We start from the raw sequence: 20,875 nt of genomic DNA on the forward strand, positions 1-20,875 counted from the left end.
TCATTCCCGTTGTTGGTTCAGTTTGTCATATCTATTGAGTAAATTGTTCAGTGACTCATTCATAAAACACAAAAGGCACATTATTGCCATTAACATGCAGAAAGTGCCACTGTAAAAAAACATTATTATAAAATAACTATATTACTATCTGATACTGTCAATGCATCAATGTACCATGATAACTGTACAGTGTGTTTTTAAGTTTATATTTTATGTACTGTATTTTTCAATGACATAATTATATATACTGTGATATAAGGCTACCTTGATTCATTAAATAAACAATATAAATGTACATTTTCAGTGTAAAACAATTGCCACAAAGAGAAAGCAATGGGGGGTCTGGAAACGAATTCAACTGACTGTTTTCCAGTTGATGAATACATAATGGCTTATTATCTGCCAGTGATGTACAGCATCATTTCTGTAGTTGGAATCGTGGGAAACTTCCTGGTGATCATCATTTACCTGGTAAAACTCAGGCCTTGGAAGAGCAGCAGCATTATAATGGTGAACCTGGCAGTAGCTGATCTGCTGTATTCGTCGAGTTTACCTGTGCTGGTCCACTTTTATGTCACTAAAAACTGGACCTTGGGAGAGTTCATCTGCCGTTTAATCCGCTTCTGCTTCCACTACCATCTCTACGGCAGTATCCTCTTCCTAACCTGCCTCAGCATCTTCCGTTACATCGCAGTAGTGCACCCGCTGAAGGCTGCTGAGATCCTGAGGAAAAGATGGACCATCTTGGCTTGTCTGGCAGTCTGGGTCATTTCCTTGGTGGAGATCAGCCCGATGCTGGGGATGATTACTGTACAGCAGGAGGACAAGATGACAAAATGCCTGGACTTCGCCAGTAATGATCCACAGGTGGTGTGGTGGTATGGTTGGATCCTCACAATGTTTGGATACGTGTTCCCATTGCTGGTGGTGTGCTGGAGCTACACTCACATTGCAGGCTCTCTGGGCAGCAGCATATCCAGAAACCAGCCGAGTCGTTCACGAGTTCGCATGCTGTCCATTCTGATTCTGGTTGTGTTTGTGCTGTGCTTCTTGCCATACCATATCATGCGTTTACTGAGGGTGGATAGCCTGCTCAGACCTGCCGTGTCATGCATGCAGAGGAGAGGTATCCATGCAGCATACATACTGTCACGACCCCTGGCTGGCCTCAACACCTTCTTCAACCTAGCACTGTATACACTGGCAGGAGACAAGTTTCAGCAGGCTTTCTGGAGCTTTGTGCACAGGAAGGGGCACACAAGCAGCACTATATTTGTAATCCACTGTCCAAACAAAGAAAGACCACATGAGGATCTGATACATTAAGTGTTATATATATGTGTGTGTGTGTGTGTGTGTATGCGTGTGTGTGTGTGTGTGTGTGTGTTATATTATATATATTAAGTGTGTGTATATACTGCATATGTACTGTATAGACTCTAAAAGGAAGTTTGGGCTTGGTAAGATTTTTTGAATGGTTTTTGAATGAAGCCTCTTATGCTCACAAAGGCTGCATTTATTTGATAAAGTAAAAAATGGATGTTGTGCCATTTTAAAACTTTTTTTCATTTTAATATATTTAAAAAATCATTGGCAAAACTGAATTCCAGCCACATAATGCTTTAAAAATAATTGTAATAAGCTGATTTGGAAACATTGATTGTAATTACCAATTTACCTTTATATTTGTGTGAAAAATCATTCAGTTCAAAAGAACAACATTTATTTAAAAAATAAATGTTATAACAATAATGATGAAATGGTGTTTTTAGCATTATCAATTTCTTTACTGTCACTTTTAATCAATTTAATGTATCCTTGATGGGGGGAAAAAGGCTTCATTTAAAAAAAAAAAAGAAAAATCTTACTGATCCTAAACTTTGAACAGTTGTGTATATATGTATATTAATACTGGTATCATTTTACAGACTTGTACAAAATGTAAAATAGTGGGTAATAGCATTTTAACTACTTTATTTTGTATTACTGCTACTTAGTTCTATAATGTGAACATTATTAAAAGAAAAAGAAAAATAGGGTCAAAAAATTAGTTATGTAATGTAAAAAAGTTCAATTGTAAATACTGTTAATTATATATATTTAAATTATAAAAAGTATTTTAAAAGTATTAAACCTATGTATATACTTTTAACTCTACTTTTTGTACTTTGTTACTTGAGTAACAAAGACATAATCTTTCAGTGAGAAAGATATTTCAAGTGTTCTGCAAATTATATTTCTGTCATTGCAGACCATGATGATATGGAAAATGGTTTTCAGGTAACCGGTGGATGAATCAGTCATTGTCTTATGACATATTTTCATGCTTAATTACCAGAGATGTGCCATTGTGGAATGTAATTTTGTAGTGCAGGTTGATACCCCTCTTGCTAGTCCCTCCAACTGTTTCTTATAAAGGTGTGCTAAATAATAGTTTTCAGTTATGAGTTTTATGAGCACCAATAGTACTGCGCTAAAGTGAGCATTCAACTAGTCAGTAGTGGGGACCACCATTGTATAGAATAAACAACCTTTTTTTCTCTAGTAAGTGGACATTATTTAAAACATATGTAAAAAATTGCTTCGTTGCTTAACTTTCCAAAAAGGTAAATAAATTGAATCTAAAATGATTTAAACAAAATTAGTAAATTAGTCAAAAATCTGAACCATGCAGTTATTTTTTTAAGATCAAAACACATTTTATGAGCAATCAATGCAATTTTTGAGGCCTTCACACACTTACAGTGTTCTTCACCCTATAGGAAACAGTAAAACATTGGTGGTTTCTCTGCCCTCTAGTGGTTTAATCACAAACACAGAGACTAGAACATTTGAGATCTTTCCCCATTTGGACACTTAAGCCACACTTTCTGTAAAAATACATTTACATTAGATACAAAATATTACACCAAATGGCACCTGCAAACAAGTGATGCCAGAACTCTGAGCAAAACTAAAACTTCATTGAAACGTGAAATATGCAGCATAACAAATGCTTGATGCTTCAGCCTATGGTCAATATAATCAAGAACTGTAGACATTTGAGCATCACTTTTTTCATCAATGTGTCCTTGTGGTATTTGTTATTTTACTTTATGTAAGTATGTATAATATTAACAATATTAAGGCTAAATTAAAAGTAGTATTTATAAAACAAGCCAAAACAGCAAAATGTACAGACTTATTAACATCTGTATTTCCCATAAGGGGTTATTTTTAATATCATATTGCACTTAAGTGAACAAAGCAATTAAAACACATTGCAACACTTATATTCATTTCAGAACACACACACACACAGAGATGCACACAAAATTGCATTTGTACATAACTTCAGGCCTTCTGGCCTCACAAAAAAAGAAATATAAAATCTCAAAAAAGAAAAGAAAAAAAACATATAGCAGCACAGATTCAAGTTAAAACATTTGAAACAACATACACAAAGATAACAAAACCGTCTTTTTTGGTCTGCAGTCATTTCTGGTACTGCATTCCAAAACGTTGATCTTTAAATGTAGCATTCCCATGTTCTCCATAACCACAATGAGCAATACAGATAGTTTATTTGCTTTTAGGGATAGCAAAATCACCCATTATTATCCAGATGCGATTTGCATCAGCAGGGTTCACATCTTTTATTCATTTGCAGGGTTCATATATTTTATTCATCTGTACACAGCATCTGCGGATCTAGTTTTTAAAAGGTGCCACAAAGCACAGACCAGAAAAGGCTTTTCTTTTAAACCGCCAATGGTTCAAGGATGGAAAGACCACAAGTGTTTCATTCCCTGTGACTTGGAAGTTCTGGCTTCAGAAAGTTTTAGTGTGGATGGACTACACAAGTGTGAAACAGCACTGGTGAAGAAACAAAATATTCACCCATTCATTCAGTCTTCATGATATTAACACATACTTCGCTCGCTGCTTAATGCACTTCGTTTTGGATTCATCCTGTGTACAAATATTCCTAAAGTCTTTATACAGCTCCATTGCATTTGCAGGTCAAATGTGAACTAATGAGACAAGCATTAGAACTTTGAACAATCATGTGCAAATCTTTTATTATTATTTTTTTCTTCTTTTTTTGTGATGTGAATCTTCTTTCACCTTTAGGGGGCATACAAACATGAAGTGTTTTCACAATCCAACTGTGCTATTGGTTTTCTTTCTTTCTTTCTTGCTTTTTTTTTTTTTGCATTCATTATATACATAATTTCTCAAGCCATTAGAATTGTTGTAATTTATAAAATGTTTACGTAGTGAGCTGTGTGGGTTTTGTTTGTCTTTTTTGTATAACTTTCATTTGCATTGCTTTTATTTCATTTTTTACATATTCATGTTCATGTGCAACTCATACTAAATAATACTTGACAAAAATAAAGAAGAAAAAAAACATTGTAAATATCATATAGTGTTTACAGTAGCAACTGTAACAGTTCTCTGCTACTGTGTCACAGATGAGGCTCTTGTTGTGACGGAATCTGCTAACCCTGAATTGTACAACTTATCATTGAGAAACTACTAGAGACTAGAGATTCTCAGTACACACTGTCTCCATGCTGCAAGCTTGCTTCGTTTTTAAAAAAGAAAGAGAGAGAGAGTGTCTACTGAGAATCTTTACTGGCAACAGGCCTGAGTGTAAAAAACTTGTCAGCATTTTACTGCATTCACTGCCTAGCTGATTTTGAATGTAAGAACACATCTTGAGTGTACACCCTTCACATTTCCAGGGCTGTAGCTTTATATAACTCTGTGGTGTAGGGTTTGTTGATCCTTTACAAGGATGTCGGAGGTTGCTTTGCGAATGAGCACCGATCCTCCTTTTTTTCAGTCTATATACATCGCAGCCCTGGTTTTATTGCAAAGGAATCAGCAGAGATCTTGAATAAACCACACTGCAAGAATCATTTTCTTAAGCAGTATTTTTGCTATGTTTTACAGTGAAAATATGAAAAACTAAATCTGAGTGCTAAATGAATAATTGTAAAAAAAAAAAAAAAAAAAAATAGTTGTATTACTGAAAAGTTGGATCTGTACTTGCACTGTGCACCATGACAAAGCTGAATTGAATCTAATCTAATAAGTTTTGTGCAAAGCAAAATATTAACACTTCCCAGAGAATAGTCACCACTGTTCAAATGTTTAGGGTCAGCGAGTTAAAAAAAATAAAATAATTTTATTCAGCAATGACCCAATAAATGAATCAAAAGTAACAAGACATATATAATGTTGCAAAAATGATTATTTCAAATAAATGTTGTTCTTTTGAACTTTATATAAATCAAAGAATTCTGAAAAAATATATAAGAGTTTACACATACAGTAAAACAGTTTGGTGTTTGTTTCATAAACTCCAAATCAGCATGTTAGAATGGAGTAATGGCTGTTGAAATTCAGCTTTTACAGGAATATATTTAAATAGAAAACAGTTATTTCAAATTGCAATGTTATTTCACAAAATTACTGCTTTTACTGTAGTTTTGAACAAATTGATTGCTAACAGCCTTAAAAAAACATTCTAAAAAACAGTTATTGTATCTTCAAATAAAAGTCTGTTTTTCTCATCTTTGTGTTTACTTCTCAAGTTTAATTGTGTGTGTGTGTGTGTTGATTTAAGCAGAAAACTTGTTTTAATGTTTAAAACAAAAAAAGTATGGTAAGAAAAATAAATGTAATTCTATATATATATATATATATATATATATATATATATATATAAATTAATAAAAAATTAGATTCTTATGTAATTTCCTTTTTTCTAAAAAAAAAAAAAAAAAAAATACTGCTCAAGGCAATGATTTTTTTACAGTGCAACAGGCTTCATGAAAAAAAAAAGAAAAAGAAAAAAAAACCCGGCCAGCTAAATTGAATGACAGAGCCCAAAATGTGACCTTCTCTTCCTCAATTGAGCCATTACGTTCTCTGTGTCCCGGTGCATGTTTCCAAGAGGTATCACCAATGGACCACTTGGCTGGCATAGTCCTCAGTTGTGGTGACCTGAGGTTGGTTTTCCACACTGGGCTGTTTGTTCTGGTTGACTCTGCGCTCCCTGAGCCAGCGTTTCTCTTCTCGCCTCTTCAATCTCTCCTCCTGCCGCTCACGCTGGCGGATGAACTGGTATCTCTGCAGGAAAAGTTCCTTGGCGAACTCGTACAACTGCATATCCAGGAAATTCAGTTGCTCAATGCGTCTGCGCATGTCGTCACGCAGCTCTACATTGGCGGCACGCGTGCTGTTGATCTGAGTGAAGGCGGAAATGAACCGCAGACGGAAAGTGCGCTCGAACAGGTACTGCGTCTTGCGCTGGAACTCCGTCAGGCCGTAGAAGGCCATGTTCTTCAGGTTACTCTTGGCGCTGGCTAAGAGAATGGGGTTGCGCTCGCTCTCGTTCATGGTGGAGAGGTTGTAGCAGCCCACCAGGCTGAGATCGGCCAGCATGCGCACCTGCCGGTTGTTGGCCAGGTTTGAAGGGCAGTCCATGAACTCGTGCAGCGTGACCCCCGACCAGTCGTCTCCGTTATAGCAGGTGGGCAGCTCGTCCTGTGTGGGCGACCGGCCGTCACACATGTGAAGGGAAGTCTTCCAGGTGGCACCACGTTGCACGTGCTTCCATTCGCTCAGGTAACGTGACACAGGGTCTCGGAGCATGGTGATGTAGTAGAAGTTCCTGAAATAAAAAGGACAAAGTTATTTATTTATTTTCTTTCTTACTTGAAAGTCTCTTTAAATGGATAGTTGACAGACAACTTAAAATTCTGTCATTAAGCTATAAGAATATTTTTGTGCACAAAGAAAACAAAAATAACTACTTTATTCAACAATTTGTCTCCACATCACCTTGACGCCATTTTGGTGAGTAATCATGCTAGTACTTTGATCTGAATGTCAACAGCGTATGCACGTGGTGCTGCTGACGTTGAACACACATGCGCTTTGCCTTGTTTACGTTCAGATCAAAGCCTGTGCATACAGTACGTTGTAATACTCTCCAAAATGATGCCAGGATGACGTGGAGAAGATTAATTGTTGAAAAAAGCAATAAAACGTATTCTCGTAGCTTCTTAAAATTAAGGTTGAACCATTGATGTCATATGGATTATTGTAACGATATCCTCACTACATTTCTGTGCCTTGATCGTGGTAGTATCCTTGCTGTCTATGCAGGGTCAGAAAGCACTGGTATTTCATCAAAGATATCTTAATTTGTGTTGCAAAGATGAACGAAGGTCTAACAGGTTTGAATTGACGTGTTGGTGAGTAATTAATGACTCTATCTATCTCTTTAAGTAATGTTAACAGCAGGCCTTATAGCTTACTCATAGTAAACTCATATCCTTGTGGTGTTTAAAGTCCTTATATTGATTTATTTCATATTTGACTTATACGATTTAGTAATTCATTCCCTCGATTTGCTAAAGCGTGCGCACGATTTATCAAATCGAGTGAACGCAATAGTAAATCGAGGGAACGCAATAGTAATCATGTGCACGTTTTAGTAAATTGAGGGAACAAATTAGTAAATTTTGCGCACAATTTATTTCTTTTTTCTTGTATGTCATGTGCGGGGCTCCATATAAAAGTCTCTTTGAGTAAAAATAATTTTCTTATACATTAAAAGTAATTTTATTAGAAAAGATTGTGACCACAGAATGGAGGTAAACATGGTAAAAATGTTCCTGCTTAATGTCTCAATGCAATGTAAAAACATTCTTTGCTAAACACAATTCATCAAGCATGTAAACACATCCTTGTGGGGGTTCAAATCCTTGAATAATAAAACTAAAGTTTTTTCAAGCAATGTGAACCACGAACCATATTTTACTCATAACTGAAAACTAAAATAGCAAAACCCATGGGAAATTCTAGACAGAACCCATGGAGAATTAGCCTTTCTGGTGAACAAATTAACATAATGACTGAACAGCACTATTCTATGGAGCTTTGAGAGTTTTTTTTTTTTTCTCATAAAAATAACCATGATGAACTTATCAACCTGTCATCTAGGTTCCACATTTCAGTTATACAATGTTATCCATCTTCTCAGTCGTTGTAAGCTGGAGGACAGACACAGAAGAGTGAAAAACCGATACGTTTCAATTAATCCGTCCTCAGCAGTGCACCATGGAGAAGGATTCAAATTCAAGAACAAAAAGTGTGTGCATGTCTTATTTAGTGCGTAACTTAAGTCAAAATTTTTATGTAAGCTTAACATTGTTCCATGTTTTTTTCAATAGCATATACTTACACAGCATTGCACTTAATGGCTGAGAAAATCTTTGTATTAGCTAAAACTGAATTTCCTGTTTTCAATCCATTTTTACAGAGACCCGCACTTAAAATGTGAGGGAAAAATGTATTTGTTTGAGGTATTAACCTATTTAATCTTACGTTGTTCCAAATTGTTTCTTTATTTCAATTTATTTATATTACAGCCACAATGTAACTAAAATAAGGGAACTAATCAGTACAATGTGGCCACTGTTTACATAAAATGAGGCAACAAATTGATAAAATGAATCCACAATTTAAGTAATACAAGGGAACAAATTAATAAAATGTGGCCAAAAAAAAAGTCGTTGAAGTACATTTTTTATTTTTATTTTATTTTTATTTATTTTTTTGCATGTCACATGCAGGGCTTGATATACTGTATATATTACTGTAACTTGTTTATATTTCCAGGTGAAAGGATACTACGCATTTTGGGAATCTTGTTACAGTACACACCAGAAGGGAGCCAGTGAAAATCTAAATTAATCAAATAATGCCTAAATAGCTGTGATATTTGCCTGCTGGTTAATATAATCCAGTAGTCCATATGGATTCTGATTAAAGATTATAAAGGCAAATAATTGTATTAGTTTGAAATGAATAATTAATAATAATCCATTTTTATTTTGATCAGTATCTATCAACAGAAGTTACAGCTGTATCTGATGCTGTAAAGAACAGTCGAAGATACATCTACATTCACAGTCAATTAGATTGTCAGTCTTTTTACATTAATCACAACTGTAAGCGGTTGCGCTAACGTTTGAAAAGCACGTGAGGGAACAGATGCCACCACAGTGTTATTAGCAGCAGGCCGATGCGTTAATGAAGAGAGAGAAACCAGGCACAGTCATGGTCTGATGGAGAATGGGCCTGAAGCAGGTGGCGACCGCCTCTGTGCTGGAAGAATAGTGAATGAGGCAGTTCTGATGTTCCCCCAGAGAGGACAGACGTCCTGGACAGAGAACACAGCCTCTCTCTCACCTTCTCTGACTCCTGAAGTTTTTAAGGGCTTTGACTGTATGGTACATGCTGTTGTTTAATGATCTAAGAAAAGTTTACATTACAAGTAATTACCATTTGCCATAACATTTGCCATAACCCTTTTGATGAGCTTTTGAATGTTATATAAATGTTATATAATGTTAAATGTTATATAATGAACTCAGGGTTACCTGTTGAATGCTATGCGGGCAAGGAGACCAGAGGCCATTTTTTAATCGATATCAATGGATCAGTAATGTGACTGGTTACTAAAGCACACATGAGCCAAGCTAGCTGTTATGCTTTCTCCAATGGTAGAGCTGCAGACCTTGGTATAATAAGACTATTTCAGATTTTTTTTTCAGTTTACGGATATGATATGACATGACCTGCATTGGCAAATGACGTATGTACTGTATGTTGTTTAATTAAAAAAATCCATGTGGTCTGTTCTAAAATATAAATTCTTATTATACACTTATGAAAGTGTATCTGGGTAAAGTAAAGATGCGGTTTGGAAGACTCTCTTTTTGCAATCTCTCTTTAATAGCATTTTGGGTTTTATTTATTTATTAAAAAAAATTTAGATTTAATGCCAGTTTATGCTATTCAGTCCAGGATAACCCATTGTTTTTTAATATTAATTTTATACTATTGTAGTATTTATTAATTGTTGTCACTTGAATGAGCTTTTATTGCAATATATTCAGTTTTCAGTTTAGGAATTTTATTGTGCTTTTGTCATTGTATTTATATTTTAATTTATTTATTTATTTTATTTTCTATACCTTAAATGTATACCTATCTCAGTTTTAGTTGTAGTAATTTTAGTCCTTCAACTTCAACTTCAACTTAGTTGTCAAGGCAACATTTCTAATATTTAAAGAGCCACACAGATCGGAAATCAAAAATTACCTGTATTACAGTGTATGATGTAGCTGTCCATCAGTGTAAACAATGTGCAAATAATTAAACCAAAAAGTACACGATTTATAAAGTTATTGGCTTCTAAAGTAAGAAGTCGACTCTGAATCGCTAAAACGAGTCGTTGTAGATTTCAAATCTTTTGCCCATCTCTATGTACGTCACTAGGAGCACTTTGCATAATAATCTCCGCCTACCGTCATGAGAGAAACGGATCTCTGACCTGCCCCACCCCCCACACAGACGCTCTGGTTGGTGTGAGAGCATCATGTCGAGGAGACAGTGTGTTTTATTTTCACTGCCAAATAATGAAGATCAGAAGAACCAATGGCTAAAATTCAGTTTTACCACAATACCAGAGCAGTACAACAAATCCCTTTTGTTGTGTTCACAACATTTCACTGATGACTGCTTTTCTAATCTCGGTGAGTACAGCGGGATTTTCAAAGCGTTTGGCCATAAAAGAGGGTTCATTACCAACTTTATTTAGAACAACGAGCATCTCGAATCACAACGCGAAGTATGATTATGAAGTTATGTGTCTGTTTTCTCCCGAGCGTCTTATCAGTATGTGTGCTGCCTGCAGCCTGTCTGCGCTGATCGTCATGTACAAACACGTCATTAAAATGAAGTGTAACTCCGTGAATACTCAACGAAGAGACATGAGAGAGATATCTATAGAAAGCTTGACATGTCTACTTTAAAACTAAACAAGTGCTGCCGAAAACAGATATTCTGTGATATAGTAATCCATATGAAAACAACGCGATGTCTGTTTTTCACGTCTCCCTTCATTATATGTAATGTGACCACGCCCCCGCGCTGAACGTGCTATTCAGATTCAAACTGAAGCGCGGCTTGAATACACCCACACAGAAGAAAAAGCAGTGAGACTGTTCAAGTTTTTTATTTTACTGTTTGCTTCGCGATGAGAGGAATAAGACATAATTCACCCCAAACAGATGATAACGCATAGTTTACCGTGAAGTTGTGTGCGGAACAACCAATCAAACCTATGTTAGTTGACCAATCAGAACACAGTATGCTACTGAAAGGTGGGGTTTAAGGAAACTGAATCTTTTGAACAGCTTCGCGCGAACCGTTTGGGGATCTCTGAGAATTGAGGTAATTTTAAAATGATATTTTGACAATATTGACAATGACAATGACAATGTTTTTTAACCTTGGATGGATTTAAACCTAATGTGCAGGACTTATAAACAGTGATAGGAAGCTTAGAATTTTCATCTTACTGGCTCTTTAAGTTCAATTAGGTTTAGGTTTTAAATCTATTATTTATATTTTATTTCAGCTCTATTTTAATTTACAAAAACGATAACAATAACAACACTGATTTAGCTCACTTGAAGAGTTTAAGTCTGTGTGAACTGGTTGTTATTGATATCAGATTGTGACTGATCATCATGATGGCAGAGGGGAAGCAAATAATCAGATTTTGACATAAAACAATTGACATACTGTACAAGATTAACTTGCACAGATTAACTGTTCACCACAACACTAGCAAGGTGCACTATTGATGGAAACTATTTTAAAAATAATTTTTTGCCGACTTTAATGTTGAAATGTGTATTTTTTTAACTCCCCAATCTGTCCAATTTCAATTATCACACCACTTGTAGAATATATTTAAGAAACGAAAAGAAAAGAAAAAAGAAATGTAATTTTTATCTTTAATCTGCAACTAGAGAAAGTATTCTAATATATATACACACAAACACACACACACACATTCCATTTAAATTGGGAATAATTGAATCTACGAAGACTCCGGTGAGGAAGTATAAATACTGTAGAAAAGAGACACTCATATTTGTAAGTGTGTCAGTGGAAAATCGGTAGCTAGCGTTACATGATGATGATGTTGTGTGGGAGGGGAGCCTGTTAGGGTTTAACTCACACACACACACATATAGAGGGGTGTCAGGCTGTAGGGTGTGATTAGAACCCTGCCGGCAGCAGCTGTATCCGGCTCATCTTTCAGAGTGGGTGGAGTGCAGACACTCTCTCATTAGCCTGTCCCAGGGACACAAACACATGCAGGAAGTGGTGTCAGAACAAGCCGACTGCAAAAAGGTCATGGTGAGCACCATCAGTGTCACAGTATATTAGCCTCAAACGGCTCCAGCTCGGCCCTTTGCCTCAGCCAAGAACAACCCAGGTGCAATTGTGGTGAGCTGTGCTCGTTTCTTTCTGCTCGATGATATGTATTTGAGTCATAGCCCACAACCGTTCCACAAAGCACCCATTTCTGCCCACAAAATGTTACTGAATAACTGGGAAATGTTTTCGAATATACTGCCTGTCTCTCTTGGCTTATAGTAACAGGAAGAAATGAATTCAGGGGTTTGCAAACTTTTTAATGTTCTCAAGCTCCAATTTTTTCTTTCTGAAACATATTTACCCTCATATTTGAGAGATATTTATTGTGCAAAAAACTATTGATATTATAGTTGCTGCTTACAATTTGACTCTTATGCTGTCATTACATTAAATTCAAATCATTTGATCATAGAAATATTGTATGAAATATCTCATTAATGTATACATTTTTGATGACACTAAATCCTTTGCACTACTATCCAAAAGTTTTTTAAAAGATTTTTTAAAATGTCTCTTATATTCACCAAGGATGCATTTAATATTACCAAATTATTATATATTATATATTAATGGTATATGTTACTAAAAATTATTACCAAAACAAATAAACAAAAAACATTGCAATAAAAAACAGCAGCCATTACTCAAGCCCTCAGTGTCATGTTTTCCTTCAGAAATGATATTCTAATATGCTGATTAAGTGCTCAAATAACATTTTTGTTAGTATCAGAGAAAAAAGAAAAATGTTTGACATTTTTGTTTGATACTTTTCTTCAGGATTCTTTTGGCAAATACTAAGTTCAGTATTTATTTGAAACAGAAATCTGTAGAAACATTATAAATGTCTTTACTGTCACCATTCATCAGTGTCATGCATCCTCGCTAAATAGAACTATTAATATATACTGTATATATATATATAGAGAGAGAGAGAGATGAGAGAGATATTGCTATATATACTTTGTATAGATAGATAGAAAGGGTGAGCGTGATTTCACCTGATCAGCTATCGTCAGTATCGTTAGGTTTAGGGGTAGGGATTGGGTTAAGTCTATATTTTGGACAATAAATGTTGATCCAAGATCATCAAAAGATGTTGATCCAGGAACATGTCTTACTTGGCAAAATTACGGCGACCAGATAGATATATAGATTGTGTGGATTATTAAGTGGTTAGACTTAACCACTCCAATTAAAGAATAAGGTTAAATTCAGTTATCAAGTCATCTTCCAAGTATTCAAAGAAGGGCTTTTCAGTTTTGAATGAACTTTTTCTTTAAGGAAAGTTTGCTGCAAACAAGCAAAAATAGCCCAGCCGTTCATCTAAAGTAGACTGAGGCAAATGTGTTTAGAGATTACCTGAGGTTTACCAAACGTCTGAAATCGGAAGCCCAATGAAGCTCTTCAAACCCAGGGAGAGCGATCGTGGTGTGGAACAATGTGTCTCAATAACACTCAGCTGTCAACGACTAGAGGCAATACGCCAAACACAGCTCAGCACGGCAGATTTCACAGAGTGCAGTAACTACAGGAAGCGTGAAAACAGGTGAGACCGAAGAAATGAAATGTCACAGCGCATTAATGAGTGATTCTTGGACTCCTCTGAGGATCTCCTAATACTTGACACATTTATTTTCAAACTGAAGTGAACTCTTGTGTAATCTGGAAAAATCACATATTTAATAATGATCTCCTATACAGTACTGAGATTAAAGGAATAGTTCACCCAGAAATGGAAATTTGCTGAAAATTGACTCATGAGCTGTAATTGAGTTTATTAAGATTTTGAGAAATTTTGCACTAGACTTGCATACCAACACAGTGTGCAAACAGCTGACTAATGCATCAGTCAAAAAACATCTATATGAATTTATTTCTTACAAACACACAGCTTTTCACTTCACAAGATGGCTGTGTGTATTTTAGTAATTTATCAGCTGTTTGGATTCTGTCGGCACTTCAGAGGATGTATTGGTGAGCAAGTGATGTAATGCTACATTTCTCCAAATCTGTTGTATTAAAAGAAAAAACTCAACTTCATATTGGATGACCTGAAAATGAGTACATTTTCAGCTAATTTTTATTTTATAGTGAACTATTCCTTTAAGTACACAGCAAATTGAGCATTTTGTTGGCCTTTCAGATTGTTCATATACCTTGTAATTAAATAACAGAGAACTCCAGAGCAACCTCTGAGCAAACTCTAATTCTTCTATACTGCTGCTCAACAATGTTGAAACAAATAAGCCACTGCAACAAACAGGAACAAAAAGGTACCTTCTGATAGCATTTTGCTAACAGAAACCATCCAGACAGATCTCTCTTCTCTAGCTGTGTCAGTTTCAGACCTGTGGGTTGTGATAGCCTGTAATTAGCCACAATGGCACAATCGCGCTCTGTTATTGTCTATCCAATTACATTCTGCCACTGAGCCAAATATATGTAGCCAAACTATATGCTTGCTAGTAACAGAAGGTTTAACTTTCTCTTTTGACTTGGCAAATGCTTACTGATGAGAAAAGCTCTTGAAAAAGCCCAGAGTCTTTTGTGTGTTGCCCGAAGTGTTGTGACTGGTTAAGTGGCCTAATCAGCTAAGAAAGAGAAAAAAACATTTGCTTTAGTACTGCTTACAGGAGACATTATGTAGTTTGAAGCTTATTTTTCTAAGTGATACTGCAGTAAAATTGTCCTGCAAACTCAGATGTGCACATCGCTTCATATCTGACCTCACTGTATCAGATGCAGTAAAGTTCACACACACACATATCAACACCAGAACAAAAAAAATGCACACAAACGCCTGTAGTGCCTACTGTACAGTATATGCTTGGGTGAGGCTTCAATATTCCAAACATTCTACCAAAAAAAGGCCATTTTCACTTTTTTCACCATTTACTTATTGGAAATGAAAGCGCAGACAAGGTGGTAATATGGTCACAGCTACAAGCAGGCTGTCCATTGTATCTTGGATGTGAATTTAGTTCAATATTTTAAGGGTCGGTCATAAATTAATCTTTATTTATGCTATGGCAGTAACTGATATGTTGGTTGATATTATAAATCTGCTGTATATGGTTTTCTCTCTCTTTCTTTCTCTCTATATATATACAGTATATGCACACACACACACACGCACTGCCATTCAAAAGTAATGCTCTTCGAGGCTATATTTATTATATATATATATATATATATATATATATATATATATATATATATATATATATATATATATATATAAATAAATTATAATATTCTGCAAAGGGTGCCCAAACTTTCGAGCCCTACTGTGTGTGTATATATATATATATATATATATATATATATATATATATATATATATATATATATATATATCATTTAATTCTTTGATGTAGCACTGGATTGTTACCAGCCATTACTCCAGTCTCCAGTGTCGTCACAAGATCCTTCAGAAATCGTTCTAATATACAGAATGAAGATCAGTGTTAAAACTGTTGGGCTGCTTAAATTGTCACTGCTCCAAACTCCCATATATACAAATAATTATTAAAAATATATATTTTCCCAGCAGCCAGTGGGCCCCTCCCAAGTGTAGGCCCCTGGGCTTCAGCCCCTTATAGCTTGTGCGTTAATGCACCCCTGGACATCAGTAAAGATTCTTGGTTATACAATGTGTCTCTTCATTCACCCAGAGAAGCTGATGTATTTACAGTTCACAGTGACAGCATTATAATTGAGGCTGAGAATGCACTCAGCACCTCTATTGACTTCTGCCCTTTCCACATTCAGTTTTCTTTCTGTGTCTCACAGCCATCAGTTCTCCCGCGGGACCTCAGACCTTTCCTCTAAAGGTTGCTAGATTAATCACGCCTCTGATTCGGTTGTATTTCACACAAATCTGAACCCCATCCTTCTATCTCTTTTCCTCCGCTCGGCAGCCGTCTATCACATATTTCGTCACTGTCCCCATCTCCTGTTCTTTCGTCTTAATTATTGGTATCAGATATGACATTTTGTCTCAGTACAGGGATATTCTGTGTGGACTGACATTGGACCAGAAATCATACTGGAAGATAAACCAGTGGATAAGGATGATCTTTTAGTGCTGTCTGAGGAGAAATTAAAGGCCCAGATCTGCTTCAAAAGAACCTGGAAAAGTCATACACTTTTTATAGAAATATTTCCTGTAGTATTCAGCCCACATGGAAATAACTTATATAAACATATATGTTTTAATATTTGCAAAAAGTTCAGCAGATTATTTCAAAACTGAAACACCTGCCATTCACAACGTTCTACATATATCTGTCCCTTAAAGGGATAGTTCACCCAAAAAAGAAAATTCTGTCACCATTTACTCACCCTCATGTCAATTCAAACAGCTGTTGGTAGACATTGACTTCCATAGTATGGAAAAAAAATCATATTTTTAAAGTGCCCCTATTATGGGTAATGACAGGTTCATATTTTGTTTTTGGAAGTCTCCAACATCAGGTTGACATGTATGCAAGGTCAAAAACTTTTTCATTGTCTTATAATATGCATTTATTTTTACCTTAATTTCTCAACGACTCCCAATTGATTCACTCAACGAATAATTTTTCCGAACCCCTCCTTTGAGTGGTGCTAATCTTCGGTGATTGGTCTGATTGGTCTCATTTTATTGGTCTCATGTCTGTAATGTCTGATACAGCAGCATTTGTTCATTTAAAGCATAATACAAATAAAATAAATGAAAAATAAAAAATAAAGCAGCATTTGTGAGAGCAGTGCTGCTTTGTGTACAGCGTTACCGGGAAAACAGCTATTTTTACTGCTTCAAAAGTGGCACCTAGTGGCAAAGAATGAAACTGCATTTTTATTCAAACCAACGGAAAAGACATTACGGTGGGGTGGGCAATATGCTAATCTTTCATGTTGACATCAACATGAAACGCCTTGGGATTCGTTTTAAAAACGACTATTTTCAATAATTCAGAGTTGACTCTTTCTTTTGAGAGACAATAACTTTATACATGGTGCACTTTCAGATTTAAAGCTGCGGTAGGGAACTTTTGACGCTCTAGCGGTTAATAAACAGAACTGCTTGCGTCTTGCGGAAGAACATTGTAGCCGGAGCTACTTCTCTCTGTTTATGTCTATGAAGAATCACAAAGGTACTGGGTTACTCCGCCATGGTGCCCCCGAAGCAATCTAAAATAGTCCGAATATAAACACTTATTATAGGTGCACCCTAGTGATTCAGGACAAGCTAAAAACACGGTTTGGAAAATGGATTCATGGTGTACTCGCTTATTATATAGACGGTTTCAACGGCATCAACATAAACATACGTTAATGCGCGTGAGCGCTTTTGTGGACCTAACTTAACTTCCGGTAGACTCCAAATAGAATCAATAACAACAGCCAAGTCCCTCTAGAGTAGATATTTTTTGATAACAAACAAAATGTGTTTTCTGTGTGGATCAGGCGGACTTAATGAAAATGCTAATTCATTATTTGCCAGCAGGAGATGTTTTAAAGCATAGACATAAAGTGCGAGAAATAGAGGTTTCCCCAGTAACAGCTGTAAACAAAGCAGAGCTGGTACGCTCATACGCTGCTATCAGGCATATAACATGCAAGTCTTCCTTCAGAAATACAGTGATATAAAAACACCCGTGCCTCATTTTGATATTTAAACATAAATGTAAGGAATTATAATTATTAAACGTGCAGTACGTTACGTAACGTTACTCATGTTTATTTAACGAAGCCTTTTTGAAAATCGATCAGTTTTAAAATTGTTGCGAGTCTCCAAAAATAAATAAATGTATGGGAAACACATCCCGCAGCACAGCCACCTGAGCCCAACTTCAGTCTACTCATCACCTTGACTTTAACTGCGTTTGTAGATGGCACCGCAGCCAGACCGATATAACACAGACCGGAAGTTAACTTAGGTCCAGGCGCGTGCGCCCGATGAAACCGTCTATACATTTTTCTACATTTTGAACACAAACAAAGTTACGGACCGCAGTTCTGATTGGTTGTTTCTTACCGGGAGCGCATGACTTTCTGCAAATGGCAATAGGACCACTGGGAGGAGCCAGAGGAGCTTGATTTTTTCACAGATTATCGGTCTCATTTTCTACTGTCAGGACATAATGACAGGTTTAACAAATATGTAAAAAATATATTTTTACAAAAGTTCCCTACTGCAGCTTTAAGACTTTGCAGAATGTTTTCATTCACTTAGAGCTGTGTTACACACTGCATGAAAGGTAATTTTCAAAAATCTATAATAGAGACACTATAAAATGTTGTTTAAATTACACCTTTTTGACAACTTTGAAAAATAGAAAAATATTTTTATAGTGTACCCTCAGATTTATATATATATGTATGTATATAAATATGTATATGTATAAATATAAATCTCTTTCAGTTTCTGTTTCAGTTTTCAGTTTCAATTGAATTAAAGCCTTGGCATCTTCACACCAGCAAAGCTGCAGACAAGAATTTCCCAGAAAATTTCAGAACTCTAACATCCAGTCGAGTTTGTCTGCAACAAATCTTTGTGTTTTGTATTGGTCAAATGGTTTAGGGCTGTCAGGTTTTCATTGTTCTTCTAAATGTTGTGTTAAGCAGTCAAAAGGTTTTTATTCTGTAAATCTGAGCTTGCCTCTAGCAGATCCTCAGGCCAAATGGCAGCTGTAATCCCAATACTATTTCCTAGCACTCCACCCCTCAGGCCAGAAACTGCATTACCAACTATACACAATACTGAAGTTTAAATGCTGAAGAAAACACAGCATGAGGCAAATGAGACCAGACAAGGAATAGTCGACCTGGTATGGCAGATGCATCCCATTTGAATTTCATAATGAGACATATTTCGAAGTGAAATAAGATATACAATAACAACAAAAACTGTGCCATGAAAAGTTATGTAACAGATGGTTAAAGGGAATTGATGTCATCAGCCGAGAAGGAAAATAATTTAAGACAGAGAGTAAGATATATGTTAATCAATATTTTTATGTAACATAAAATTAAAAATTAAAAATTTTATCATACCTTCTGCCACAATCATGCAAAATCTAGACCTGAAAATGTTATAGACTTTTAAGGATGATTGATACAAGGGGAAAGACAAAGTAATGCATATTAAATAAGTCAGTGCACTTAAAATTTCTCATTCTGCAGTGACATTATAATAGACATGCTGCCCTAACAGCAGAAATGACATTCACGATCCTCAGTCTCAATATCATTAGTGCTCTTTTTGTATCACAGATACAAAGGGAACCAAAAAGAAAACTGACAGATATTTGCATATATTGTAATGTCGCCTAAAAGCTCCAATTTAGAGTTTCAGATGAATTAGAAATCCTGACAAAACGGTTCTTCTTTAGTGCATTTTAATTTGCATATCGTTATAGTCTATGGTTAGCGCAGAGAGCTTCTGTCGAGTCTGACCAAGTTTTAGACCACAGTTTCTTTTTTGAAAGACTATAATACATTCATTTGGCTAAGAATGATTAAAAGTGACAATACAGCTGTTATAAGAGTTTGTTAAAATAAATCCTGTTCTTTTGAACTTTTTGAAAAAACAGTACTTTCTGAAAAACCTTCTTTTGAAGAATCCTGAAATGAATCACAGTCTCTGTGTGAAAATTAAGCATCAATATGTTTTGTGTTTATGTGAAATGTTATTTTATCAGGCTGCTTAATACTTTCCTCACTTATCAGGAAATTGTTTATAACACCATTTCCAAAGCAATTTAGTTCTTCCATTAAATTCTCATAAATTATATGAGAATATAAAATATATATATGAGAATATAAAAACTAAATTATATTTAATATCCTTACATTTTGCTATTAAACTCCAAACTCACTGAAGGTGTTTTATTTCCTACTCATATTTATCCTCTTTAAGTGAGTGACGTGACATACAGCCAAGTATTGTGACCCATACTCAGAATTCGTGCTCTGCATTTAACCCATCCAAAGTGCACACACACAACAGTAAACACACTCTGTAAACACACCCGATACTGAACACACACCCTCTTTATAGTAGTATAGTATAAAATCAAATGAGCCATCTGGCAAATGACAAAAGCATGAGAAAATATAGTATCTGTGCCAATCTATGATATGTGACCACAAAAAAAAGTCTTAAGTCGCAAGTGTTACGGTTTATGCTGCCGGAAGAAACATGGAGCCGAGGATAAACGAAATAAGGCTTTTAATATATTCAACACATGGAGCACCGAGGTAGACACACGTAAGTAGTAAGTGAGTAGCAAGTAGACCCGACAACACAGAACTGAAAGGACAAGGCTTATGTACCTGGGATAATGGGGAATCACAGGTGGATGGAATCACTAAATTAACAGGGACATGGAACACATGAGGAATAGAATAAACACACCTGGGAACTAATCAAACCAAACACGGAAGACAGAAACTGGGTCACAGGGGCAAAAACACACTAAAAGAGTCCAGGTATGTAACAGTGCTCCCCCCTCCCGGTAGGTGCATCCTCGCACCATAGAAACAACCGAGGGAGGCGTGGGTGGGAACTTGGGAGGAGGTTCCG

At 35.8% G+C, this 20,875-nt stretch overlaps 2 protein-coding genes across 2 annotated transcripts; one reads left to right on the forward strand and one right to left on the reverse strand.

Moving 5' to 3' along the window:
* The first annotated feature begins 317 nt into the window (after positions 1-317).
* On the forward strand, positions 318-1,326 carry LOC113076078 (2-oxoglutarate receptor 1-like). Its single transcript, XM_026248747.1, has one exon. It carries the CDS (start codon positions 334-336, stop codon positions 1,324-1,326), a length of 993 nt encoding a protein of 330 aa, XP_026104532.1. The 5' UTR covers positions 318-333.
* Positions 1,327-5,859: 4,533 nt separating this feature from the next.
* Positions 5,860-6,848, reverse strand: LOC113076079 (heparan-sulfate 6-O-sulfotransferase 3-B-like). Its single transcript, XM_026248748.1, has 2 exons — positions 6,838-6,848; positions 5,860-6,667 (listed from the first exon to the last, which is right to left on the reverse strand). The coding sequence occupies exons 1-2, from the start codon at positions 6,846-6,848 to the stop codon at positions 5,953-5,955; spliced, it is 726 nt and encodes a 241-aa protein (XP_026104533.1). The 3' UTR covers positions 5,860-5,952.
* Between the last annotated feature and the right edge of the window lie 14,027 nt (positions 6,849-20,875).

This window comes from Carassius auratus, unplaced genomic scaffold (genome assembly GCF_003368295.1).
Source record: "Carassius auratus strain Wakin unplaced genomic scaffold, ASM336829v1 scaf_tig00018592, whole genome shotgun sequence".
NCBI classification, from domain to species: domain Eukaryota; kingdom Metazoa; phylum Chordata; class Actinopteri; order Cypriniformes; family Cyprinidae; genus Carassius; species Carassius auratus.